This window comes from Empidonax traillii, unplaced genomic scaffold (assembly GCF_003031625.1).
Source record: "Empidonax traillii isolate 1590-97213 ecotype Southwest subspecies unplaced genomic scaffold, ASM303162v1 scaffold1200:size254552, whole genome shotgun sequence".
Classification (NCBI taxonomy): domain Eukaryota; kingdom Metazoa; phylum Chordata; class Aves; order Passeriformes; family Tyrannidae; genus Empidonax; species Empidonax traillii.
In genome coordinates, this window is record NW_020956393.1 from 101355 (window position 1) to 123779 (window position 22425).

The following is a 22425-nucleotide window of genomic DNA, read 5'->3' on the forward strand; positions in this document are numbered from 1 at the left end:
CAGGAAATTTTAATTCTAGAAACTACGTATTTCAGCTTTTCTCAAAAAGTACCCATTCAGAAAAACCACTGGGAGCTCTACAGTCTCAGGAAATCAATTTAAATGGTGACAGAACTGAACACATAAAGTGTTTTTGTTGCACCGACAACTCCAGTGTAACTTTTAACTCCAATGTATCAGAATTCACATAAAGAACAGAATAAAGACCAGTTGGTATTTATTACGAAGCATCCAAAGAACAGGATGACCAATTTCCTTTACTGAACTCTCAAAAGGTATGCATCATCCTGAAATGTTCCACTTCAGTATATACACATATATTTCTGCCAATACTAGAATATTCTTGATTACTTAGGAAACTCCCATCTAACTAAGAAAATAGATACAAAATGCAGGCACTTTATAACAGATTCATTTTTTATGAACAAAGACAAATGCACCACAGAACACGAGACTCTCAGTTTCTGGTAGGAATGTAAATTAATTATATTTGTTGTGTCCAAGTAGGATAACTAATACCATTATTAATGTAGAGATTACTTTGATATGGATACAAAAAAAAAATACTTCTTATCAAGACTCCTTAAAACAATTATGTCAAGAAATTAATCACAAGAAATATAAAAACATACTTCAGTTACAACGAACAATTCTCATAAGAAACACGACAAGAAGAATTACTTGGTAGACATACAACTCCTAAATATGTTATCACAGGACTCACCTCCCACTTTTCAGATGCATTATTTCCACGTTTGCCTGATTTAATTAAATACAATCTTCCTGTACCATCAGAAAGGGTCACCTGTGTGGCAGATGAGAAGTGTATCGAGGCACAAAGGCGATCATCACACGCAGTCAAGTCTGAAGGCAGCCTGAAAACTTCTCTTGGTTTTTGTAGAGCAGTGTCCTATAAACAAACAGTCATGAACTAAGAGTCTGTGAGGCATTTATTAGTTTCAGTAAATATTACAGACAAATTAAGAATATCAAATCTCAGCAGCAATGTACCAGCTTCTTTGTGCCATTAAGCATATTTGGAAAGAAGTGGCTAGCAAGTGTAATTCCCATATATGCAGAAAAGGTGGTGGAATTTCAATAAATTGGTTTCTGTGAGTGTTACCTAATTGATATTTTAGTACTCTTTTATTTTCTTTCTATTTTACAGCATTAATTATACTTTGCATTAAATCAAGGCTTTTCATTTCTTTTCCCCTAGTATTCCTATGTAATTAATCACTTACCTCACATAATTCTAGTCCCAGTAAAAACGTGGAGACTTAAAAATAAATTACCTTGGCGAAGAGTGGCTGGAAGGCAGCCCAGTGGAAAAGGATATGGGAGTGCTGGTCTACAGCTGCTGAACATAAGCCAGCAAAGTGCTTAGGTGGCCAAGAAGGCCAATGACATCCTGACTTGTATCAGAAATAGTGTGGCCAGTAGGACCAGGGCAGTGATTGTCTCCCTGTACTTGGCACAGGTGAGGCTGTATCTCAAATCCTGTGTTCAGTTTTGGGCCACTCACTTCAAGAAACAAGCCTGAGGTGTTGGACCATATCCAACGAAGAACAACAGAGCTAGTGAAGGTTCTGGAGCACAAGTCTTATGAGGAGCAGCTGAAGGAGCTGGGGGTGTTTAGTCTGGAGAAGAGGGGGCTTAGAGAAGAGCTTACTTGGTCTCTACAGCTACCTGAAAGGATGTCGTAGCCAGTTGTGGGTCAGTCTTTTCTCCCAAGTATTAAGTGACAGGACAAGAGGAAGTGGCCTCAAGTTGTGCCAGCAGAGGTTTAGATTGAGCATTAGGAAAAATTTCCTCACCAAAAGGTTGTCAAGCATTGGAACAGACTGCCCAGGGAAGTAGGTGGAGTCACCATCCCTGGAGATATTTAAAAGACATGTGGACATGACACTTAGGGACATGCTTGAGTGGAGTTGGCAGTGCTAGGTGATTTGTTGGACTCAATACTAAAGATCTTTTTCAACTTAAACAATTCTACGATTCTATTACCCCTCAGGATAATTTTATTTAGCATTCTGTTGCAGAGGCACACTGCAATCTTTCTTAACCAAAACTACAGATAGTTTTTGAGCATGAATAAACAGACACTATAAAGAACAAATTGCACAGATGAGTTATTCTCCAGTGAGCAATAAAGATATGCAGATTTTTTAAAAATTACACATACCACTGTATTTAAAAAAAAATCCAGTATTTCCTACTGTATTATCTTTATACAAAAGTCTGATTCAATAATAGTGCAAAACAAATGTTAGATAACTGATTTCATCTTTAATTCCAGTAGTTGTTCTCAGAAGTCCTGCTTTAGTCTTATGATGTGTTCTTAATTTCCTGATAATTCTAACAGAAAAAATGGCTTCCTGATAAAAATTGGATTTCCAGTTATTTTCATTAAGTACAGTGGCATGTCTTCCAGGGTATCTTTCAGGGATTATTCTTTATCTTGTGCCTTCACTCTGACATATAGCTCCTTCTCTGCTGAGTAAGGATTTGTAACTCTGCTCATTATTTGGTTCACGGAATGCCAGCAATGCCACTGCCTTCTTAGAACTAAGATTTACCTACATTTTTTGTGTTGAAGTAATCTCTGAATACCCAAGAGGCTTGTTGAGTTAAAAAACCTGCCAAAATCTTTATGATTAGAAAATATTGGCATCACAGTTTAAAAAAAACAGTCAGGACATCCTTAATCAGCAATACAGCTTGATCAGCTACTTATGATGTTGATCACACTGCAGTATGAAGATGACAAACAAAATATTCTCACAGAAAAACATAAGAGGCAAACTGGAGATTCAGTAACATCACAGTCACCTCTCTACAATCCTTCAAATAACTGAAATAGAACTTAATTGCTTGAAGTTTTTCAACTGAACTAATTAGCTGTTAAATAAAATGGGCTGGCACTCTGTCACAAGTGGGGTCCCTCAAGCATTGATACCAGGCCCCACACTGTTGAACACCTTCATAAATTACCTGGATGATGGAATAGAAAGCACCCTCATCACATTTGCTGATGATGCAAAGCCAGGTGGTGACAGACATGTTATAAGGGAGAGCCATCTGGCACAGAGAGCCAGCCAGCCTGGAGCGGGTTAGCAAGAACCTTGTGAAGATAAGCAAAGACAAGTGCAAGGTCCTGCATCTGGAATGGAACAATCAAAGAGCCCAGTACAGGCCAGGATCTGTGTGGTTGCACCAGGAGGAGTTTCATTTAGACATAAGAGAATTTCTTTACGACAAGAACAACCTGTGACTGGAACAACCTCATAAGGGCATGGTAGAATCTCCCTCACTGGAGTTTTTCAAGACATAACTGGACAGGGCGCTATATAATCTCATCTAGGCTCCTTTTGCCATGAAATCTTGGACACTACAATTTTTTGGGATCCCTTCCAATCTGGGTTGCTCTATAATTCTAAAATAAACTCCACACCATATTCAGCACCTTGTCCCTTTCAGTGATTCACAGACTTCAGGATCTGATTTGAGGTCTTCAAATAGGTCTTCCAGTCATAACAAAACAAAGGAATTCTTGTTGTGTCTTTTCTATATCTTAGAAGGAACATTTCTCATGAAGTTATGGTCCTTTCCCCTCATCTCACAGACAGCTTTATTTATTTATATATATATATGAATGTATGTATCATAAATGAAACAAAATTAGATGCAATGGGTTTCATATATATTTTACAAGCTAGTGTACCACTTGTATTTGAACAAAAAGTCAACTCTGGAGAAAAAAAAACAACTGCCTGATTGGCCTTTAAAGATCAATATTTCCCTTTTTAAATTCAATTTATCTTTTTAATCCAACAGCAAATAGACTGTTGAGAACATAATTAGTGGTCATAGAGGAAACCAAACTATTTTCTGTTTTATTTCTCTAAGCTAATTTCCAATCAGTTGATCTACAGCTATTTTTGAAGCTCCACAAATCAGAAACCTCTGTTTAACAAGAGGGAAATTCTCACCCTTGTTACTAAAATCTGCATTAGTGTCACAAAAATAAAAATATATTTAAGCAGAAATATATTTGTAAAAATAGAAAAACAGAATTCGAAAAGTATTATAGGAACTGTTTTGAAGGTATTTACAAGTATGCAAAAGGAAGCACAAACAGAAGAATATTTCTGTATTGAAAACCTGGGGGGGGGACACAAGCAATTACTTTTTCCACTCAAAATATGTCTTAGTCTCAAGCCCATCCTTACTTTAGTAAGGCATAAGACTAAGAAATAGCAGTGAAAACATAACAAACTAAACCACTGTCTCATTACAAAATTCAGCTGCAAATTGGTTAATCATCTTCTGTCCCTCTATTTTCTCTCAAAATATCAGTAGCTTGGGGGGGGAATAATCTGTATCCATGTCTACTTCTAGCAAAAGAAACTCACTTATTCTGCTCTGTGAAGTAAGCAATCAAAACTATACATACAAAGCACCATCTCGAAAAGAGTACTTGGCACTTGGGTATGTGCATACAATACAGAAAGAGCACGCTGGTGAATGCAAAGCACGCCATGGTCTCATTTGTTGAGAATCCAGTAACTGAGGGGATTTTAAATACTTCATACCTTCCAGATGTTAGTAAAATCAGATGTGCATTTAACACATGTTCAAAGGTAAGCAAGAGAGATTGGATTTGGGTAAGTACTATTTTCATAAGCAACAGGAAAAAAAACCCAAATGACAAGCAGATAGCCTGCTTGCCTTTTGTGCCTAGTTGAATTAGTATTAGAGATTACTGTGTGCTACATAAAGGTTATGAAACCTGCAATGGAAAATATGCAAATTTGATTTTTAATTATTGGAAGCATTCAGCATCAGTTTGTAGATTCAGTTGTATCACTACACCCCTTGAACTATTCTAATGATTTTAACACATTCAGTAGGGGAGAATGAAAGAATTAAAATGGAAAAAAAAAAAGGCAAATAGACCAAACCTGCAACCTAAAAAAAAAAAATCACACAAACACTAGATATCAAGAATTTTGGCTTCCTCATATTTTACTTAATTTCTAGATTTCACTGAAAGGAGTCTTTTCTACAATTAAATTGTTCCACGGTAACTAGCAATGACTACTGAGCCTAGGAAAAAAAAATCAAAATCCCATGTATCTTATCATAAAAATAAGAAGCAGCATTCCTCTTAACAGTGATTTACAGGGCTATATTATATAACATTACAGAAGACCACACATTTATTAGCCTTCAAGTGAATCTTAACAGACAATAAGCTTCAAAGAGTTTTGGATACAATTAGAAAAATAATTATTTTCTACTTTCTCTTCATATCAGATTTATCAGCACTGAGCGGGAATTTCAGAACTTAATAAATCTGAAAAAATAAAAAATAATCTTCACTATAAAGACTTTCTCTCAATAGGCAAGAAAGGAAATGCTCTTATTCACAACCTTTTTGTGCAATAATTTAACCTTAGGCATTTATTAGAACAGTTTTTAATCTCATTCTGATGATGAAAAGGATGGGCTTCCTTGAAGCTGAAACAAAACCTGCCCTCAAAACCGTTCTGTGTCAGATTTCCTTTTTAACTTACTGTTTCTTTGTTTACCAGCTTGTTAACTGGGGTTAAATAGTAATTCCCTACTTCAGAAGTACGAGGAGATGGTGACGTTCTATAATCATGTATTTTGCTATCAAGAACTGGCTAAAAGTACTGCAATTTTAATAGAAATCAGGTTTACTCACTGCAATTACACTTAAATGAGAGCAACACAGTTTCTTTAAGAAAAACTAGGTACAGCTTCTTGTCAGACTCGGTTCTTCATCTCTTCAATTCTTAAAAAGAATCTTCCTTTGTTTTTTCACTCCCCAGTTTTTCTCTTATCTTTTCATTGGCCTTTAATTCTAGCTTTGCCCACTTCTATACCTCTTGACAGTGTACTCTGCTTCTTTTGGCCTCTGTCGTTCTATTCATCTATTCCAGATTTCATCTGGTTGCCTTCAATATCACAGCTACCCCTTTGCTTTAGGCAGTTCATTTGCCTCACCTGCCTGTGACGCTAACCCTGATTTTGAGCCTTTGAAGCAGCCCAGGTTTCAAGGTTGTGTAGAAATTCTGAGCAAATGGTTTCTCCACAGGCAAAGTCAGGCTGACCAAGCCAGGCTGTACTCCAGTTGCTCATGATGAGGAGTCAGTGTGGAGGTACAAGAGGCAAAATGTAAGATGCAGGCTTAAAAAGTCCCCCTACTGTCCCTGACTCTCCCATGTCAGGCCCCATTTAAGTAAGCATGTCTTACCTTCATAATTAAGTAGTGACATTTTATTTAGTTTCTTTGGCATGCCTGTAACACTTAAATTTTTTAAATTGCATTAAGAAATGGTATTGTTCCAAAGACATAAAAAGTTTGCCATATTGTCCTGGTTTTGGCTGGAATAGAGGTAATTTTCATCCCAATGCTTTGTTTTGTATCTAGTATGAGAATAATGTTGATAACACATTCGTGTTTCGGTTGTTGCTAAGCAGTGCTTTCCCCAAGTCAAAGACTTTTCAGTTTCCCATGCTCTGCCTATAAGGAGGTACAAAAGAAATGGAGACAGCATGGCCAGGACAGCTGACCCAAACTGGCCAAAGGGATATTCCAAACAATATGGCATAATGCTCAGTATATAAACCCAGGGGAACTGTCCAGCAGGGACCAATCCCTGCTCAGGGATGGGATGGTCAGCAGGTGGGGAGCAACTCCATTATTCATCACTCGTTTTTCCTTGGGGTTTATTTCTCTCTTTTTATTATTTCTATTTCTATTCTCTTTTCATTTCTATTTTTGTTGTTACTATTACTATTATTATTAATAAATTTTACTTTATGTTAATTGCTAAACAGTTCTTATCTCAACCCACAGATTTTACCTTTCTTCTGGTTCTCTGGCTCTCCTTTCCATCCTACTGGGGATGGAAGAGGAGGACTAAGCAAGCAGCTTCGTGGTGCTTAGTTTTCAGCTGGGGTTAAAGCATGATACTTAGTGTACAAACATGTGATATTGCATAAAAGATTTAAAATGAAAATGAATTTTCCAAGGAAAAGACAGGGAATGAGAAAAGACAAAATATAACAAAAAAGAAAGGAAAAAAAAAACAACTAAAAGTCATATGGTAATTCCCACAAAATAGCAATAACAAATACAAAAGTTTATATAAAAAAATCAAAATACCTAGGCAATTGACATATCTCTCTATGAAAAAATGTGCATACTCAGCACTCTGAATAACAAAGAGATAAGTACTTAAAGCCCTGAAACACAACACTAAAAGATTTTGTTATTCTTTACTTTATCTGCTTCCTTATTCTGACTTGTTTTAAACAAAATTCCCACATTCTGTCTGGTGCCACTAACAGTTGTTCTGAATTGAAGTGAAAGTTATGGAAACAGAATTCCACAGCTAATTCTTCTTGGAATTCAAAAAGATGACAAAAAGATGATTCAAAAAATATAGACACCATTTAGGGTTTTAATTAGATGTGAAGAGTTCCTGCCACAATTCCTTGATTTGATTATTTGAACAAAAAAAGAAACAAAGTTGTCTTTGCAAGAAGAGCTTAAAGTCAAGAAACCAAGTCCAAGTATTTGGACTTAACTGCTAGAGGAGAAAACTTTGAGTATTTTTCCGGCTATATTCGAGTACTACAAACATCAAGCAAACAAAGTCAAGTCAGATGCAAAAAAAATGCCCAATCAAAAAAACCCAGCTCAGTAATCCTGTCACTACTCTACCTATTGGGTCTTTAAAGCAAAGTATCCATCAATGCTGCTTATTGAATGAAGGAAGTCCAACAGCTGTAACAGCAAAATGTTAAAGCTATTATACAGTTTTTCCTGCCAAATTAGGGTAACAACTTCCTCAAGCTGGTCTAAAAAAAACCCACCTGAATACTCATCAACCAACACTGAAAAACTGCTCATGTTGATCACTTTTCTTTTTTCAATCATGTGTGATTTTGAGCAAGTGGCAAGGTATTACATACACTTTTTGCCTTCACAGATGACATCGTTCTAAACACCTAAACTGCATCGATAATTCGTGCTTTATGGATAAGCAACACACTTACATTAGAATCAAAATTCCAGCAAAAATAAGAAATAAAACTGAAAATAATGTGTTAGCCCATGTGTTCTTTCACTCTGGATTTAGGATGAACCTGTTAGCCTGTTCAATCTTCTGTTTTAAAGAAGACTGAAATTAATTTTAATTGTAAGCTATACTTGGCCTGAACCTATCTTACTTGTAATATACATTTGACTAATATATGGCCAGGCACATTTGCAATGTGACACCTTGTTGATGTTTCTGAACACACATTCCTTTTTATACATATGCAAACATGTTTCCTTTGCAAAACAGCGCTGTATTGTGTATTAGGACACAAGATAGTGCCTGTTTATTTCACAGTTTAATCAGTTTTATTTCCCGGTTCAGGTGGAACTGAAACTTGTGACGAGATATTAATAAAGTGTCATTATGTTGAAATTGGTTCTGGGGAAGAATATTTCTTATGTCAATTTACTGCCTGTTGTAAAATCCTTTATCTGCTAAGAAATAAATTTACACACACAGTACCTCTTAATAAGGGAATGTAGTGGGTGTCTGTGTTGTGCAGGCAAGAGGGGCCTGTAGGGGTGGCCTAAGTGGGAAGAGGCCAGGGCTGTCCCATGCCACATAGAGCCACTTCCAACTGGCTCCACGGGAGTCACCATCGGGCACAGCTGAGCCTGTCAGCCAAGATGGTGGTGGGGAGCAGAAGTTTGCCTGCAGATGTCCCCCTACAGCCCACAGAAAACAAAAGTAAGGCAGATATTCATAAACCTCTGTGCCTTATTTTTGCCCCATCTTGTTGAACATGGGGAGCGAGAGAGTGTCTGGGTGGATATCCAGCAGCAAGCCAAGGTTAACCAACCTCAAGGATAAAACATGAAAAATGAGATTGTGACAAGCCACTGTTCACAGAAGGCTTTCCCTGGCAAGTTCCTTTCTTTTAGATGTTCCTACTAGGAATCCAGATGAGTTCAAAAGATTTGGAAGAAGTCCTAGAAGATTATTTTGCCTCAGTAGGAGTCTGCCAAAGGCCCCAACTGCTTCTATATTTTACAAAAAGCATAGGAACTATTTTGCAGCTTCAGTTCTCAGCCTCTCATCCCATGGAAACCTGTATTTGCTGAAAAATCTAAACCTACAACTTCAGCATTTTTCTCACTTTAGTCCTGACCTAGTAATTTGTGTCCTCAGAATCTTGCACAGACATACACTCTCAAAAACTCACACATCGCCTTGTGTTTTCTTTTGTCCCACAGGGTTATGAGTCAAATTCCCTGGTAGCATGACAATGGGTATTTTTCTTTCCATATAGTCTTTTATTCCTTAATGACCAAGCACTACAATTGTATGTGCCAGAAACATGGTGTCCATAGAGCTGTGTCCTTTCCACTCTGGAATGAAGAATAATTGTGTAAAGGAAACTAAAGCACCATGGCTAAAAAGAAATATAAATTCTGACTACTTAAGACCACCAGTATAAAAGCAGGAAACTCAAGTTTTTTAGACTTGGCTTAGCTTGCTTATACTACTTCAAGTTTCTCCAAGGTCACCAGGATCTTTCTGGCACCAAAAAGTGATGTCCAGATTAAGCTATTAGTCCACAATGGCTTGCATTTCTAATTCTAATATGTACAGCTTCTTTCTCTCCTTATATCTACAATGACTGGATTTTCAAGCTAGTAAACTGGATTTTCAAGCTAGTAAACAAACATCAAATAAATATAGCAACTAGAAAAGAAGTATTTTCTTCAGTTTGCCATCATGTCTATGTTCCCCAGAAAGGAAGCAGATCCAACATTGTGTAGATGAAAAAGGGCTAATGTGTGTGTCTCCAACACTGATAGCCAGGTGGCTGTGGAGCCAATCATGGATTATTGGTAATAATACACTGTGAGAAAGAACAGGATGAAGAAGGTGGCCATAGCGAGGTAGCACAGCACTTTTCTGGGACAAATATCCTTGTCCTAGCTCCTGGAGATAAGCATAGCACAGTACAGCACAAGTGCAGGAACGAGACTGAGAAGTGGGCATGGACTGTAGGGGGAAACCAAGACCACCAAAGACTCCTGAAGCCCTCCAGGAGTTCTTCCAAACCAGAAAGGTTTGGAAGAACAAACTGCACACGATAACTAAATTGCATAAAAAGTGAGTCACCTATTTTCAGTGGAGAGAAACCTATCTGTAAAAAGGTACCCCACACCAAGCCTGGGCAGCACCTCCAGGACCCTGGACATCCCATTACCTTGATCAATGCTGGAGCCAGGACTGGTGATTTCTTTTTTTCCCTCTTTCTTGCTTTCTATCTCTCTCACCCTTCTTAATTCTCCTCTTCCTCTCTTTCCCCCTTCCTTCCCCTCTCCTTTTCCCTTCTTTTCACCCTGCTCCCTTGTCCAAAACCCACTTCTGTGTCATTATACTAGGAGGTCAGAGACTAACATACCAATTTCCATGTAAACTGTGTGATTCACTAAAATAACTTTGTAAGCTTTTGTGGACCCTCTGACTTTTGTTGTTTCTTTTGACCACAAGCATCTTCAAATCTTGCGTGCTCCCTTCCCCGTATGGGTGGGACACCACACACTGTTCAGTTCTAATGCAATGCTATTAACAAAAAGAAGTCAGAAATCTCACTTAAAATCCTCTCATCCTTCCTGCTGAAATGTATTTTTGTTGATCAACCTGTCTTCCTGGCAATAGTTTCCCCCAGTTTTTGCATTTGGATCCTATTTACCATAGTTTCTCTCTCATCTACCCCCATCTATTCAAATTCAATGATTTAAAAAAAAATTTATTCTTACCAGAGTCACTGACAGATTCATAACCCTTCCAAACTGATCAACATAGTAGACATTATCCTGGTACCAGGAATCAAGGTGAAGATAATTATACATGCCAAAGGCACGCATGTGGTCAAGGGTATATTGATCATCATGAAGTTGCACTTCTGCTACAGCTGGAGGGAAAAGAAAAAGACTATTTTAACAATTACTTATTTACAACTTAATAATTTAAAACTCAAACTAATAATTTAAAAATAATTATTCCATTTTCATTCCATAGGTCTGCTTTAATTGAAGAAAAATGCATTAAGTATACATAGTTTAAAATTTCACTATAAAGTTGGAAAGAAAGTCATCCACCCTGAAGGCCACTGCAGTCACTGGCTTTGATCGTGTAACAACTATTCCCATTTACAGCCTATTGTGGTGGCTTCACCCTGGCTGGATACTAGATGCCCACTCAAGACATTCTATCATTTCCCTCCTCAGCTGGACAGGGGAAAGGAAAATATAACATAAGGTTCACAGGTGAAGATGAACACAGGGAGAGATTGCTCACCTATTACTGTCATAGCCAAAACATACTCAACCTGGGGAAACAAGTTTAATTTACTGCCAATCAGAGCAGGGTAATGAGAAATAAAACCAAATTTTAGAATACCTTCCCCCTGCCCCTCCCTTCTTTCCTGGCTCAATTTCACTCCCATCGGTCTGTCCCTCCTCTCTTCCAGCGGCACAGGGAGACAGGGAATGGAGGTTGCAGTCAGTTCATCATACCTCTCTGCTTCTCCTTCCTCCCCATTTTCTTCCCCTGCTCCAGCATGGGGTACCTCCCACAGGGGACAGTCCTTCACAAGCTTCTCTAATGTGACTCCTTCCCACAGGCTGCAGTTCTTCACAAACTGCTCCAGAGTGGGTCCCTTCCACAGGACACTGTCCCTCAGGAACAGACAGCATGGGTGCCCTACAAGGTCACAGGTCCTGCTGGCAAACCTGTCCCATCACAGGCTCCTCTCCCTATGAGTTCTCAGGTCCCACCAGGAGCCTGCTCCAGCACAGACTTTCCATGGCCTCCTTTGAGTGCATCCACCTGCTCCAGCATAGGGTTCTCCACAGGCTGCAGATGGATCTCTGTTCCACCATGGACCTCCACAGGCTGCAAGGGCAGCCTCACCGTGGTCTGCACCACAGACTGCAGAGGGATCTCTGCTCTGGCACCTGGAGTGCCTCCTCTTCACTCCTTCCTCACTGACCTTGGGGTGGGCAGAATTGTTTCACAGTCTCATTCCTCTCTCTGGCTGTGGTTGTTCTTGTACAGCAATTTTTACCCTTCTCCAATACATTATGCCAGAGATGCCACCACCATGGCTGATGGGCTCATCCTTGGCCAGCAGCGGGTCCATCTTGGAGCTGGCATTAGCTGTGCTGGACATGGGGGAAGCTTCCAACAGCTTCTCACAGAAGCCACCCCTTGTAGCCCCTGCTACCAAAACCTTGCCACACAAACCCAATACACCTATCCTGTCTCTTACCAGCATGTGTTGAATACCAATTTATCAATAACCCTCAAAAGATGAAATACCTTATGCAACAACAATGTAAAACCAACTTGTAAGTTTGTACATGGTTTGTATAGGAAAGGGTAAAAAATTCTGCTCAATAGTAACTCCAGAAAACAGCAAGCAAAAGAAATATTCCGTATAACTGACTTTCATAGTCTTAATTGCTGAACCACGTTATGAACATTTGCAAGGCAAAAGGTAAAAACAGTACAAAGCAATAATAATTCATGGTAATTTAAAAAAATAACAACAAAAGAATCAAACCAAACCAAACAAAAAGGCAAAAAATCTCCCTTGTCTCTAGCACATCCACTGAGGCTGAAATCTTCAGAAATGTCCAACATAACATCAAAATCTCAGGCTAAGTTTTTCTAATTGAAAGAGGCTGCAAAGAATGCCTGTTCACTAGAACAGTACTTTCTTCAAGGCAAGAAGTATCCCACCTACAGTCATCCACCTGAACAAGACTTTTCCAAACAGAAAACCTCTACTCAGCTAACCGTAATCAAAACTGGGTTATCTTTCAAAGGCTAACCAGGTTTTTACTTAAATTATCTGCAGGTCTTTTATTCCTCTTCCCTATTTACACAGAGATCAAGCAGCTGTAGTCCCAACATCTTAAAATATATTAGCAGAGGTCTAGTCCATCCTTCTGCAAATAGTCTCAGATAGACCAGAACTCCATTTCACTCTCCACTAGTTATCCCAGGATCCTTAGCTTTCCTGCAGAAAACTTATCTTGAACTTCACACAATCAGAATCCTTTAGAAAGTTAGAAGTAAACTCTCTCAGTCCATGATGATTAGCACTCAAGTCCAGAGAAAGGGGAAAGCATCCCAAGGCTAATTCCTTTCATAGCAACAGTTCACAGTTATTTTAGTTTCTCATCATCCAACTTCTGTTTTCTTCTCTTTTCTGCTCAAAAACAGAGTAAGGAAATATTTCCAGCATTTCACTTCCATCCTACCCCATAAGAGGGACCATTCACAATTCTGTGCAGCAGCACTCATATTTCTTAGACTTTTCTATAGCACCCACTTAAAACCTACTGAAGCAGAAGTAGTTTACTCTACTCTGTCAGAAAACCAATTACTGCAAAGAGCAGTTCATTTGGCAGTGCCATCAGTGCCACTGCACAGCTATCACAAACACAACAATCAGACAGTCACTAGATGGCTCAGAATTGACCCCATTAGAGACACTGGCTATTAACATAAAAGTGGTTTTAGGAAACTGTGCAAGATTATAATGCCTAATTAATAAAAAATCCAGTCATACTATACAAAATGCTTGCAAAATGACAGTATAATTAGCAATTAGTCTCCTAATCACTGTTGATATTTGCAAACCAGCAGTATTAATTCCACTCAGCTCCAATCATTATTCATATTCACCACACAGGAGGGATTTCCGTACTTTTGCAATTAATAAATTACTGTTCCACAAGCTATGGCCCTTCAAAACAAGACAGGATATCAACAAAGGGGTGAGAAGAAAGTACACCTGTCACAACAGCAAAGAGTGCTACCCATTCCAATTTCTATTTTAACTAATTAGAATATTTTACAGTAAATTACACTGTAAAAAAATTTAGAAGAATTTATTGTGAAAAGGCATTTTAAAGCTGTTTATATAATCAAGCTTTATCAAAAAGACATTTTTCTGAACAGGACAAGAGATAACAAGACATGAACATTCTGTAAACAACTGAAGACCAAAAGAAATATAATCCCAGATAATTATTTTCAGTGAAACCAAGAACATGGTTCACACATAGCTACATTAACTGATCTTCTGAAATTGGAATGCAGAAATACAAAGACTTTTGGCACAAAACCCCTAAAATTGTAGGGCTTCCTTTCTCCACTTCTCCCTCCCCACTCCCCTAGATATGTTGCTCCTCTCAGAAATGCAACTAAAACACATACAAATAGTAAAACCAGTCCAAATTAAATGAATGGATAACTTTTCACAAAAATTCTGGGAACAATATACTATTGATTAGCTTATTGTAACGTGATGAACTTTATAAAAGCTAGAAGAAGGCGAATAAATTCTCTGTCCTTGAGTTTTCCAGCCTGTAGTCCTAATAAGCCCTGTATAATAAGGGGGAGCAGGAAAAGGAGACCCAAATCCCTTGTATTATTGCAGTTTGTAATTAACACCACATATACAGGAGTCAGAAACTATACACTTCATAGGTGATTTTAAACCAGGAAATCAAAGAAATGTACCCTCTCCTGTCATGAAACATTTAAAGTGAGGTTATCGACTGCTTTCAGAATGTATCACATGTATATGTTGCTCTGTTAAGACGAAGAAATTAAAGTACTTTTTCCATCCTCCATTTATTGAAACCCATACTGTGATCAAGTGAAATCTGTGCACAGCTGCCATCTGCTATCACATACCATGTGCTTAGATAGTTTATAGGAAACTCTACACTAGGAGGAAGTTCATTTCTTCCTTTTTACAGACTTTAAGGGTTCCTGATGGTCCTTGGAAAAAAGAAGAGAAAACCAACAGAGCTGAGTGCAAAAAAAGTAAAGAACAAAACAAAGGAGAAATGAAGAGTTTTACTGAAGTAAATTCAGAGAACGATAAGGTAACATAAACGGAAAAGAAGAAATACTTCAGTCAGATCATCACCTTATTCAATCTCACAGTTACACAGTTTTGCAGGTTTTTATTTGGTTTTTAGTATAGTCGGGATTTTTTACTGATTTGTTGTTGCTTCGTTTGGGGGGGTGTTTGTTTTGTTTTAGAATTTTTGTTTGGGTTTTTGGGGTGAGGTTTTTTGTTGTTTGTTTTTTAAGAGTCAGACTAATTAACTCACTAGCTTCAGCTGTTTGGGTTCAATTAAGAAGCAGCAGTCAGTGGCAGCTATTCAACAGAATGATACATTGGCTCTTTCAAATTTCTGATAAATACACTAATAACTGCACTACTAAAACCCAGAAAAATTGATTCATATATACAAATTATATATACAAATTAAATCTCAGCTTTCAATATTATTTCCCAACAACCCTAGCTAGGTGGGATATTTCGGACAAAGAAAGGCATGCTACTTTTCTCAAATTCTGTTTATCTCCAGTTCCATGCTTTAAAAAAGTCATTTGACTCAAGATAGTTCAAAGATAATTAAGCACAGATTTTCACTCACAATGCCTTTACTTAAAAGCAAAGCACTAAATACAAAGCAATTCAAAACAGTCAACAGAGATAGTAACATATCCCTAACCTAACTGGTATAATAAACTCCCTAAGTAGATATTATATTAATTATTTCTCTGCACTGCAAAAAAACCCCAACCTTCTCTGAATGAAGAACGCTATCAGGAACTTATACTTTAAATGCATAGGGAAGTTTTACATCTGCCATCAAAACACAACCCCCCACCATAGCCCCTCCATTTTTAGATATTTTACTGAATACACCAAAGCAACTTTACAACACAGTAAAAGATGCAAAATAATTATATCAGCATATTTTGTAGCATCGAATATATGCTTGCATGTCATGCCTGGTTTTGCAATGCCACCCAGTGGAAGCAATTTTGTATTTCACACACACTGATCTACTGGTGGAAGAGAGTTTATTTTCTAGTATCAGCATTCAAAGATCCTTCTAACCCTGCATTAATGCTTTCTCTTTTAATTTAAAAAACCATGGTTTTATTGTTACTGCCAGCATCACCTCACTGCTGTTGTTGAGTAAAAGTACAAGGCTTGTTTAATCTACTGCAATAAGTATCTTAATAGACAAAAGAAAAAGAAAAATACCATTTAATGAACATGTAGATTGCTGAAAACAAGCATGAACTGACAGATACCATGTAATGAACTGGTTTTGCCTGACGGAATTACTTACACAGGTGTGAATTGAACAAGATCCAAAAACTAGCAAGGCCTTTGTTAAAGTATCATTATAGCAATGTCTCGATTTAAAAAGTGGCTTGTGCCAGCTGCAAGAACCATTTTCTTTAACAGCAGGTCCAAGGCAGAACCTGTCTCTACATTATCTTTTTTTCCCCTCAAGAAATGAAAGTACAACACAACAGATACACACATGCCTGACACAAACCTTTATGAACTACAGCTGTAAATGTCTGCAAGAGCTCACAATTTCTTACTATTTCCCATACATTAAAGACTTTTTTCTATATTTAATTTTTCAAATGAAGATGGAAAATTAAAATATCCAAGTGCTTGAAGCATATCAGTGCCTTTTGCTCCATAAAAATTCATTACAAAGCTCAATGCAAAGAAAATGTTTGAAAATAAGTTATGGAGATAAACTAAAAAAAGGTAAGAGATAGACAAAATTTAGGATGATGAGTTAGGAATTAAAGGTATAATAGTGCAGGACTCACTACTAGTTGAGATACGTTACCAGGATGAGAGATGAGACAAGAAATGACTGTGACAATTTAGAATTAACTAGGGCAGAATAGGTAGGAGTAAGGAAGAAATAAAAGAACACGCAAATCATAGTACTTAAAAGGGAAGGAAAGGTATCAGAATTCCCCCATTCTTCTTTTCTGTGACCACACATTTTAAGAAATACAGTAGAAAATTGCCTTCTACCACAGATTAAATAAATAAATAATTTTAAAAAAAAATTTATTTCTGTGTCAGTTGCACATCTGACAAGAGCAAATTCCTGTCAACCACAGTTTGACAGCTGAAGGCAAATTAGAACTGAATACTAGTTGAACACAATGGTCAGAAAATGAAGCTCACTGTAGTCCACACGAGCATGACAATCACCACAAGCTGCCACACGATACCCCATTCTGCTATCTACCAGCTCCAGTGGTAGAACCCTGCATCCATTCCATGTGGAAAAGTTTTTTTATTTTACCTTATACCTAGCAGCGAAATTAGTAAAAATAAATAAATATAAAACCACAGATACAAATATTGACAAAGAAGATTGATACTCTAAAACTTAATAAGTGAGTTTGTAATAACACTGCATAAATACTTCAACTACAGCTGAGACAAAGCTCAGTTCTACTTCAGGAGCACCTATTTCTATTTATTGTCATGTATTTCAAGTACTCTAATTGTACATCTTATTGCCACAAAATCTGGGATGCCACACAGGCAGAACTTCAAATTTCAGGTCCTTTGAGACAAGCACTCACAAAGTATTTTCCTGGAAAACAAGCAAAAAATTCAACAGACTTTTTACATTAATCTTCCAGATTCTACTACCATATTTTTTCAAACAGTTGTGAATAAAATCAGAAATAATCATGCTGATAAGTGTTCCTAAACATTTGACATTTATTTTAGCTATTGTATTCAGTCTCACTTTGAAGAAATCAAATCAAACTCTTCACACAGTGACAATTATTAACTTAATAGCCCATAAACTACCATGTTCTTCATCATGTTCCAGAGGCTTTGAATCTGCTCCCAAATGTGTCGGAAAGTAGAAATTCTTGGCCTTCTCACACAGTATTAGTTTCTTCTCGCATGCAGTAATTTGAAAAAGCCACAGCCTCCACATTATTCATGGTCTCTACAACTCAGCCCATTGTTAGTGTACAACATAAAACCCAAGTTTTGGAAGGATACCTGCAATTTAACACATGTGTAGACGACTGACACCGGGAAATACAAAGTTCAGGTACAGAATACCTCTGCATTGTGCAGAAACTGCCTTGAAAGAGGCAAAAGAAAACCATCAAGGAGGAAGAAGCAACTGGAAGGCCTAAGAGCAGGCTGAAAACAAAACATCTGGAAGACAGCTGTAAGGTCTGATATATTTCCTGCTACTAATTTCCAAACACAACAACAACAACAACAACAACAACAAAAGCTTTCCACTGTCCAGGAGACCTATATCTGTATCTTTATATACATACACACAGAGAGAACAAAGTGAGTTAATATTAATGAGTCTGTAGGACAGACAAGTAAGTTTGGACTGAAACGAGTCAGGGTTTTTGTGCTGTGGGAATGGGGAAAGAAAAGAATACAGTCACACATACCAATCCTCTATCACACCAGTTACTGTAACTATTATTTAAAATGTCTAAATGAACAAGAACTGAGTAGATCCACCTGTCCATTAGCAACTCCATCGTTTGTGTATAATAATGAAACCTGTAATCCTCACACTTTAGAACAGGTGCACAACTGACTATCCAAGAACCACAAAGCTTGTTTGACCATAGGCAGAACATCAAATAAGGGACAAACTGAGAGGCTACACCTATGCTACATCATTGCCACCTTTGACACAACTGTAGCATGCCTCCATGCATTTGGACTCTCTTTTGAAAGGCGACATCTAAATCAGTCTTACAGTAAAATTGTCAAAATATGTAATAAAAAAGTTACTCATTAGATTTTCCACTCCTACCACAGACAAGTACCACCTCGGCTTGTTCACTTGTCCTTCAATACACAATTTACCTACAACTTCCATCTTACTGCTGACAACTCAGCATGGCAAACATACCTTTCCCATCTACTACTCATAGAAAGAACTAAAGTAACATACAATGGGTAACTCTGTAGACAGGTTTATTGTCCAGTAAACATATAGAGATAGCAATTAGTATATTATGTTCTCAGTATGATTAAAAAAAAACAGAAAGAAAACTAATTCATCCACCTTACAAAAGACCTAAATTTCACGAATCAATAAACGCAGAGTGCTGAGAGATTTCAGGGGACATGTTGTAGGCACATATTCAACAGGACTTAGCACTAATGTACTCCTCAGTGAATTAGCCTATTAATGGAGCAGCATCTCAAATACTGATGATGCTTGGCAGAGAAAGCAGGGCTTGGAATGCATAGCCTGAGGATCAGCCTCTGAACTGTGGGCAGAGTAAGAAAGAAAAACAGCTAATTTGCTGAAGTTTGTGTAAGATATTAATTTCACATGTAGTTATCTAAATCACACACTCCCCTCTGAACTCCCTCAGGTGGTTATCAGCCTCAGCTGGTCTGCACAAATCAAGCTCAAGGCTTTCCTTACCCACTTAGAAACTAAGCCCAAACTTCCAGGGGCAGAGAGCTGCGAGGCAGAGATCTGACAGAGACGTCGGCCCACTAAGAGCCCACCCGAGGCTGAGGGGGAGAAGGGACGCCACTGCCAAACCGCAGCCATTGATACCGAGAGAAGCCGATGGGTCCCCTGAGCCCCCACGGGCTGGGCTGGGCTGGGCTGTCCCCGCTCGGGGCACCTGCACCCAGGGCCGCTGCCGGGCCGCGCCGCACCGCTGGGGGAGCAAGGGAACGGCGGGCGGATCGGGCCTCCTGCGCTGCCCAAGGGATGCCCGGCGGGATCAGCCCCACGCCGCACCCGCCCCGCACCCGCTGCTCACCCGCGTCCAGCCCCAGCTGGTAGCAGGCCAGCGGCTCCAGCGACAGCTTGTAACCCTCGAACTTGGGGTCCAGGAGCAGGCGCTTGGCCTGCAGGGAGCAGTGGGCGGCGCCCGCCATCCCGCTCCTCCGGGAAAACTTCGGGAAACGCCGCCAAGTCCGCGGAGCTGCGGGAAACGCGCGGGAGCCGCCGCCGAGCTCCACGGGAAGGGGGTGCGCGGGCAACGCGGGGCACACTGGGAGTCGTAGTTCGGGCCCGCCGGCGGCCACCAGCCCTTGGCGCGTCGGGAGCTGTAGTCGCCGAGCCCGGACTACATTTCCCGGCGGTGCCCGCGCGGCAGGGGTGGGTAGCCCGCTGTGCGTGTGACCCGCCCGCCCCGCCTCCTGCGGCCCCGGAGCGGCGGCGCTGCGGAGGGTGAGGGGGGAGCGCTGTGGGACCGGGCCCTGCCCCGCTCCCAGCCCCGCTCCGGGCGCCGCGGGGGCGCCGCCGGGCGGGAGAGGCACCAGGAGGGCGGGCCGGGCTGCGGGGACGCCGCGCCCGTGGGGGCGGCCCGGGGAGCTGGGGCGGCCGGTGGGGCTTCGCGCCCTGAGCTGGGCACGCACTGGAGCTCCGGTCATTGACCGCGGGGGGTGTAAGTGGGGACAGAGCGGCGTGTCATTCTGCCTCGGTGACTTCTTTGTGTTGTGTGAGTGACATCAGCGCGTGTCGAAACTCTTTCTCTGCTCTCTCTGCAGGTTTGTGGAAAACCCAGATTTCCAAAATGAATAAAGATGCCCAGATGAGAGCAACCATTAACCAAAAGCTCATAGAAACTGGAGAGCGGGAACGGTAAGTTGGCATCCTACTCCGTGCCAGTGAGAGACTTTAAATGTATCAAACGTGAGCTACACCTAGAAATAGAGATTAAGTAAACTTAACTCTAAATTCTTCAAATGCCTGCACATTAAAGTCTTAGGTATTATATAAAGCCATTTAAAAATGCCTTTTGAACAGTTTCATTTTAGTCTTACACTTGAAAAGAGATGCTGGGGAAGTAAAGAATAGGGTAGTTGGCTTATGAACACTTTCTCTTATTCTGGTATTTTGTGTTGAAATGCCCTTGGTTCATATAAAAATCACCATTGTTACTTCCTGATAACAAGAACAAGACAAAGCTTTCCTTTTTGCTTTAAAGTTTTTCTTGTGTTTCTATATCTTCTGATGTAAGGGAAAGAAACATAGGGTAGAACACATACAATAGAACTTATGCAAGTCGTTGTAGAGATCCCAATAAAGGCAAACAAGCAAATTGAGCAATGTAATGTGGCAGCCAGTTCTTGGCCTTTTGTTGTCTCTTCCCTCTGTTTTATTTGCATTGTATTTACATCTCATTAGCATGCTTATGACATTTCCCTCCTTATTGTTTCACTGTGCTTGTAACCCCATGCACCAAAAGCTCTGTTTCCTCCATTTTTCAAAGGCTTGTATGAGTTTTTTCGCTGGGTCATGGTGTAGCCCTGTAGCTGGTGTAACCTTTTGCAGCCTGATGTGGTATCTGTGCTCCACTTCTTTCTTCTTTGTGACCATCCTCTTGGAGATTGCCCAGAGCTTCAGCAGAGCAGGCAATTTCTTGAAATGGTATTTATCCTAATTTGAGAGTAAGAAAAGTTTTAACAGTGTCAAAAGCTGTATTACAAACAGGCTTTGTCAGAGCTGTACTGTGATCAGAGGCAGAGCACTCGGAATTTCTTTAATTAAGAAATATCCAGGAGCTGTCAATTTCACCTGTATTGTTACTCTGCTTTTTGTCATCACTTCATCTGCCCTCTACACAATTCACTGAATAAAAGGGATTAGACCTATACAGTTCAGCATCTTGCTGCAATCCTTTCATTCATAAAACTGGAGTTTTGCCAAGAGTTATTTAGGATGATACAAGATAAGCAGGATTGCTAACTGATGGAATAAAGGGTAAGTATATTAAAGCTTATTTTATCATAGTTTATTTTCCTTTTCCCTTCTGATTTTTAATATTAATTTACACGTCTTTAGCTAGCTTTCAATATTTTTTGGTATATGGAGGTAATGTGTAACTGGGGAGAGAAACCTGCAGTTGGAGACAGTTGTGCAGAATTCTCTTTTTAGAAGGGGGAGAGAAGGTTTTACTTATTTGGAATACCTGGTTTCAAGTGAAGTACTTCCAGCTTTGAAAGTTAGCATTAGAGTATTAGCATGCTATTAGAGTAGACTCAGGCAGTTCAAGTGATCCAAGGACTTCTACCTCTTTGCTGTGGCTGCAGCATCAATACTGCCTGAAGAAATTCTGTGAATTAGCCCCTGAGCCACCCAATCCTCATAGTCCATTGTGGTAAACTGAAATTGGTCCTCATTTGGTTTAGGATTCATGTGCAGTTCAGCCATTTTTGCTGCTGATCTGGGAGTTCTTGGGTAGTAATTGTAGGCTTAACTTTTACACTGAAGCATATTTAAGCTGTCAGGTGTGTTTGCTGTTCCTAACAAGTTTGTATATTGTCTTAACAGCCTTAAAGAGTTGCTGAGAGCCAAATTAATTGAATGCGGCTGGAAGGATCAGTTGAAGGCACATTGCAAAGGTAACTGTGGTCAAGTAATTAATATCCTTTGTAGTTAACTGAGATGAAGGCTACACTGCCTAA

General features: G+C 39.4%; 2 protein-coding genes across 6 annotated transcripts in view; one reads left to right on the forward strand and one right to left on the reverse strand.

Moving 5' to 3' along the window:
• The window catches only part of NUDCD1 (NudC domain containing 1), a 41848-nt gene extending 21873 nt beyond the window's left edge, over positions 1–19975 (reverse strand). For 2 of the 4 annotated variants that reach the window (XM_027905754.1, XM_027905758.1), the window contains exons 1-3: positions 19773–19975; positions 10877–11031; positions 725–910 (exon numbers count right to left, since the gene is read on the reverse strand). In XM_027905754.1, coding sequence (XP_027761555.1) covers positions 725–910; positions 10877–11031; positions 19773–19890 — 459 coding nt within the window. In that variant the 5' untranslated portion in view covers positions 19891–19975. Of the gene's footprint in view, positions 1–724; positions 911–5144; positions 5360–10876; positions 11032–14831; positions 14848–19772 lie in introns of those variants that run through there. The other 2 variants (XM_027905755.1, XM_027905757.1) reach the window with 2 other exon arrangements.
• A 108-nt stretch (positions 19976–20083) lies between these two features.
• Positions 20084–22425, forward strand: part of ENY2 (ENY2, transcription and export complex 2 subunit) — a 6475-nt gene continuing 4133 nt past the window's right edge. Inside the window, exons 1-3 of one of the 2 annotated variants that reach the window (XM_027905760.1) lie at positions 20084–20185; positions 20506–20599; positions 22292–22362. In XM_027905760.1, the coding sequence (XP_027761561.1) occupies positions 20532–20599; positions 22292–22362 (139 nt within the window). In that variant the 5' untranslated portion in view covers positions 20084–20185; positions 20506–20531. Of the gene's footprint in view, positions 20186–20372; positions 20600–22291; positions 22363–22425 lie in introns of those variants that run through there. The other variant, XM_027905761.1, reaches the window with a different exon arrangement.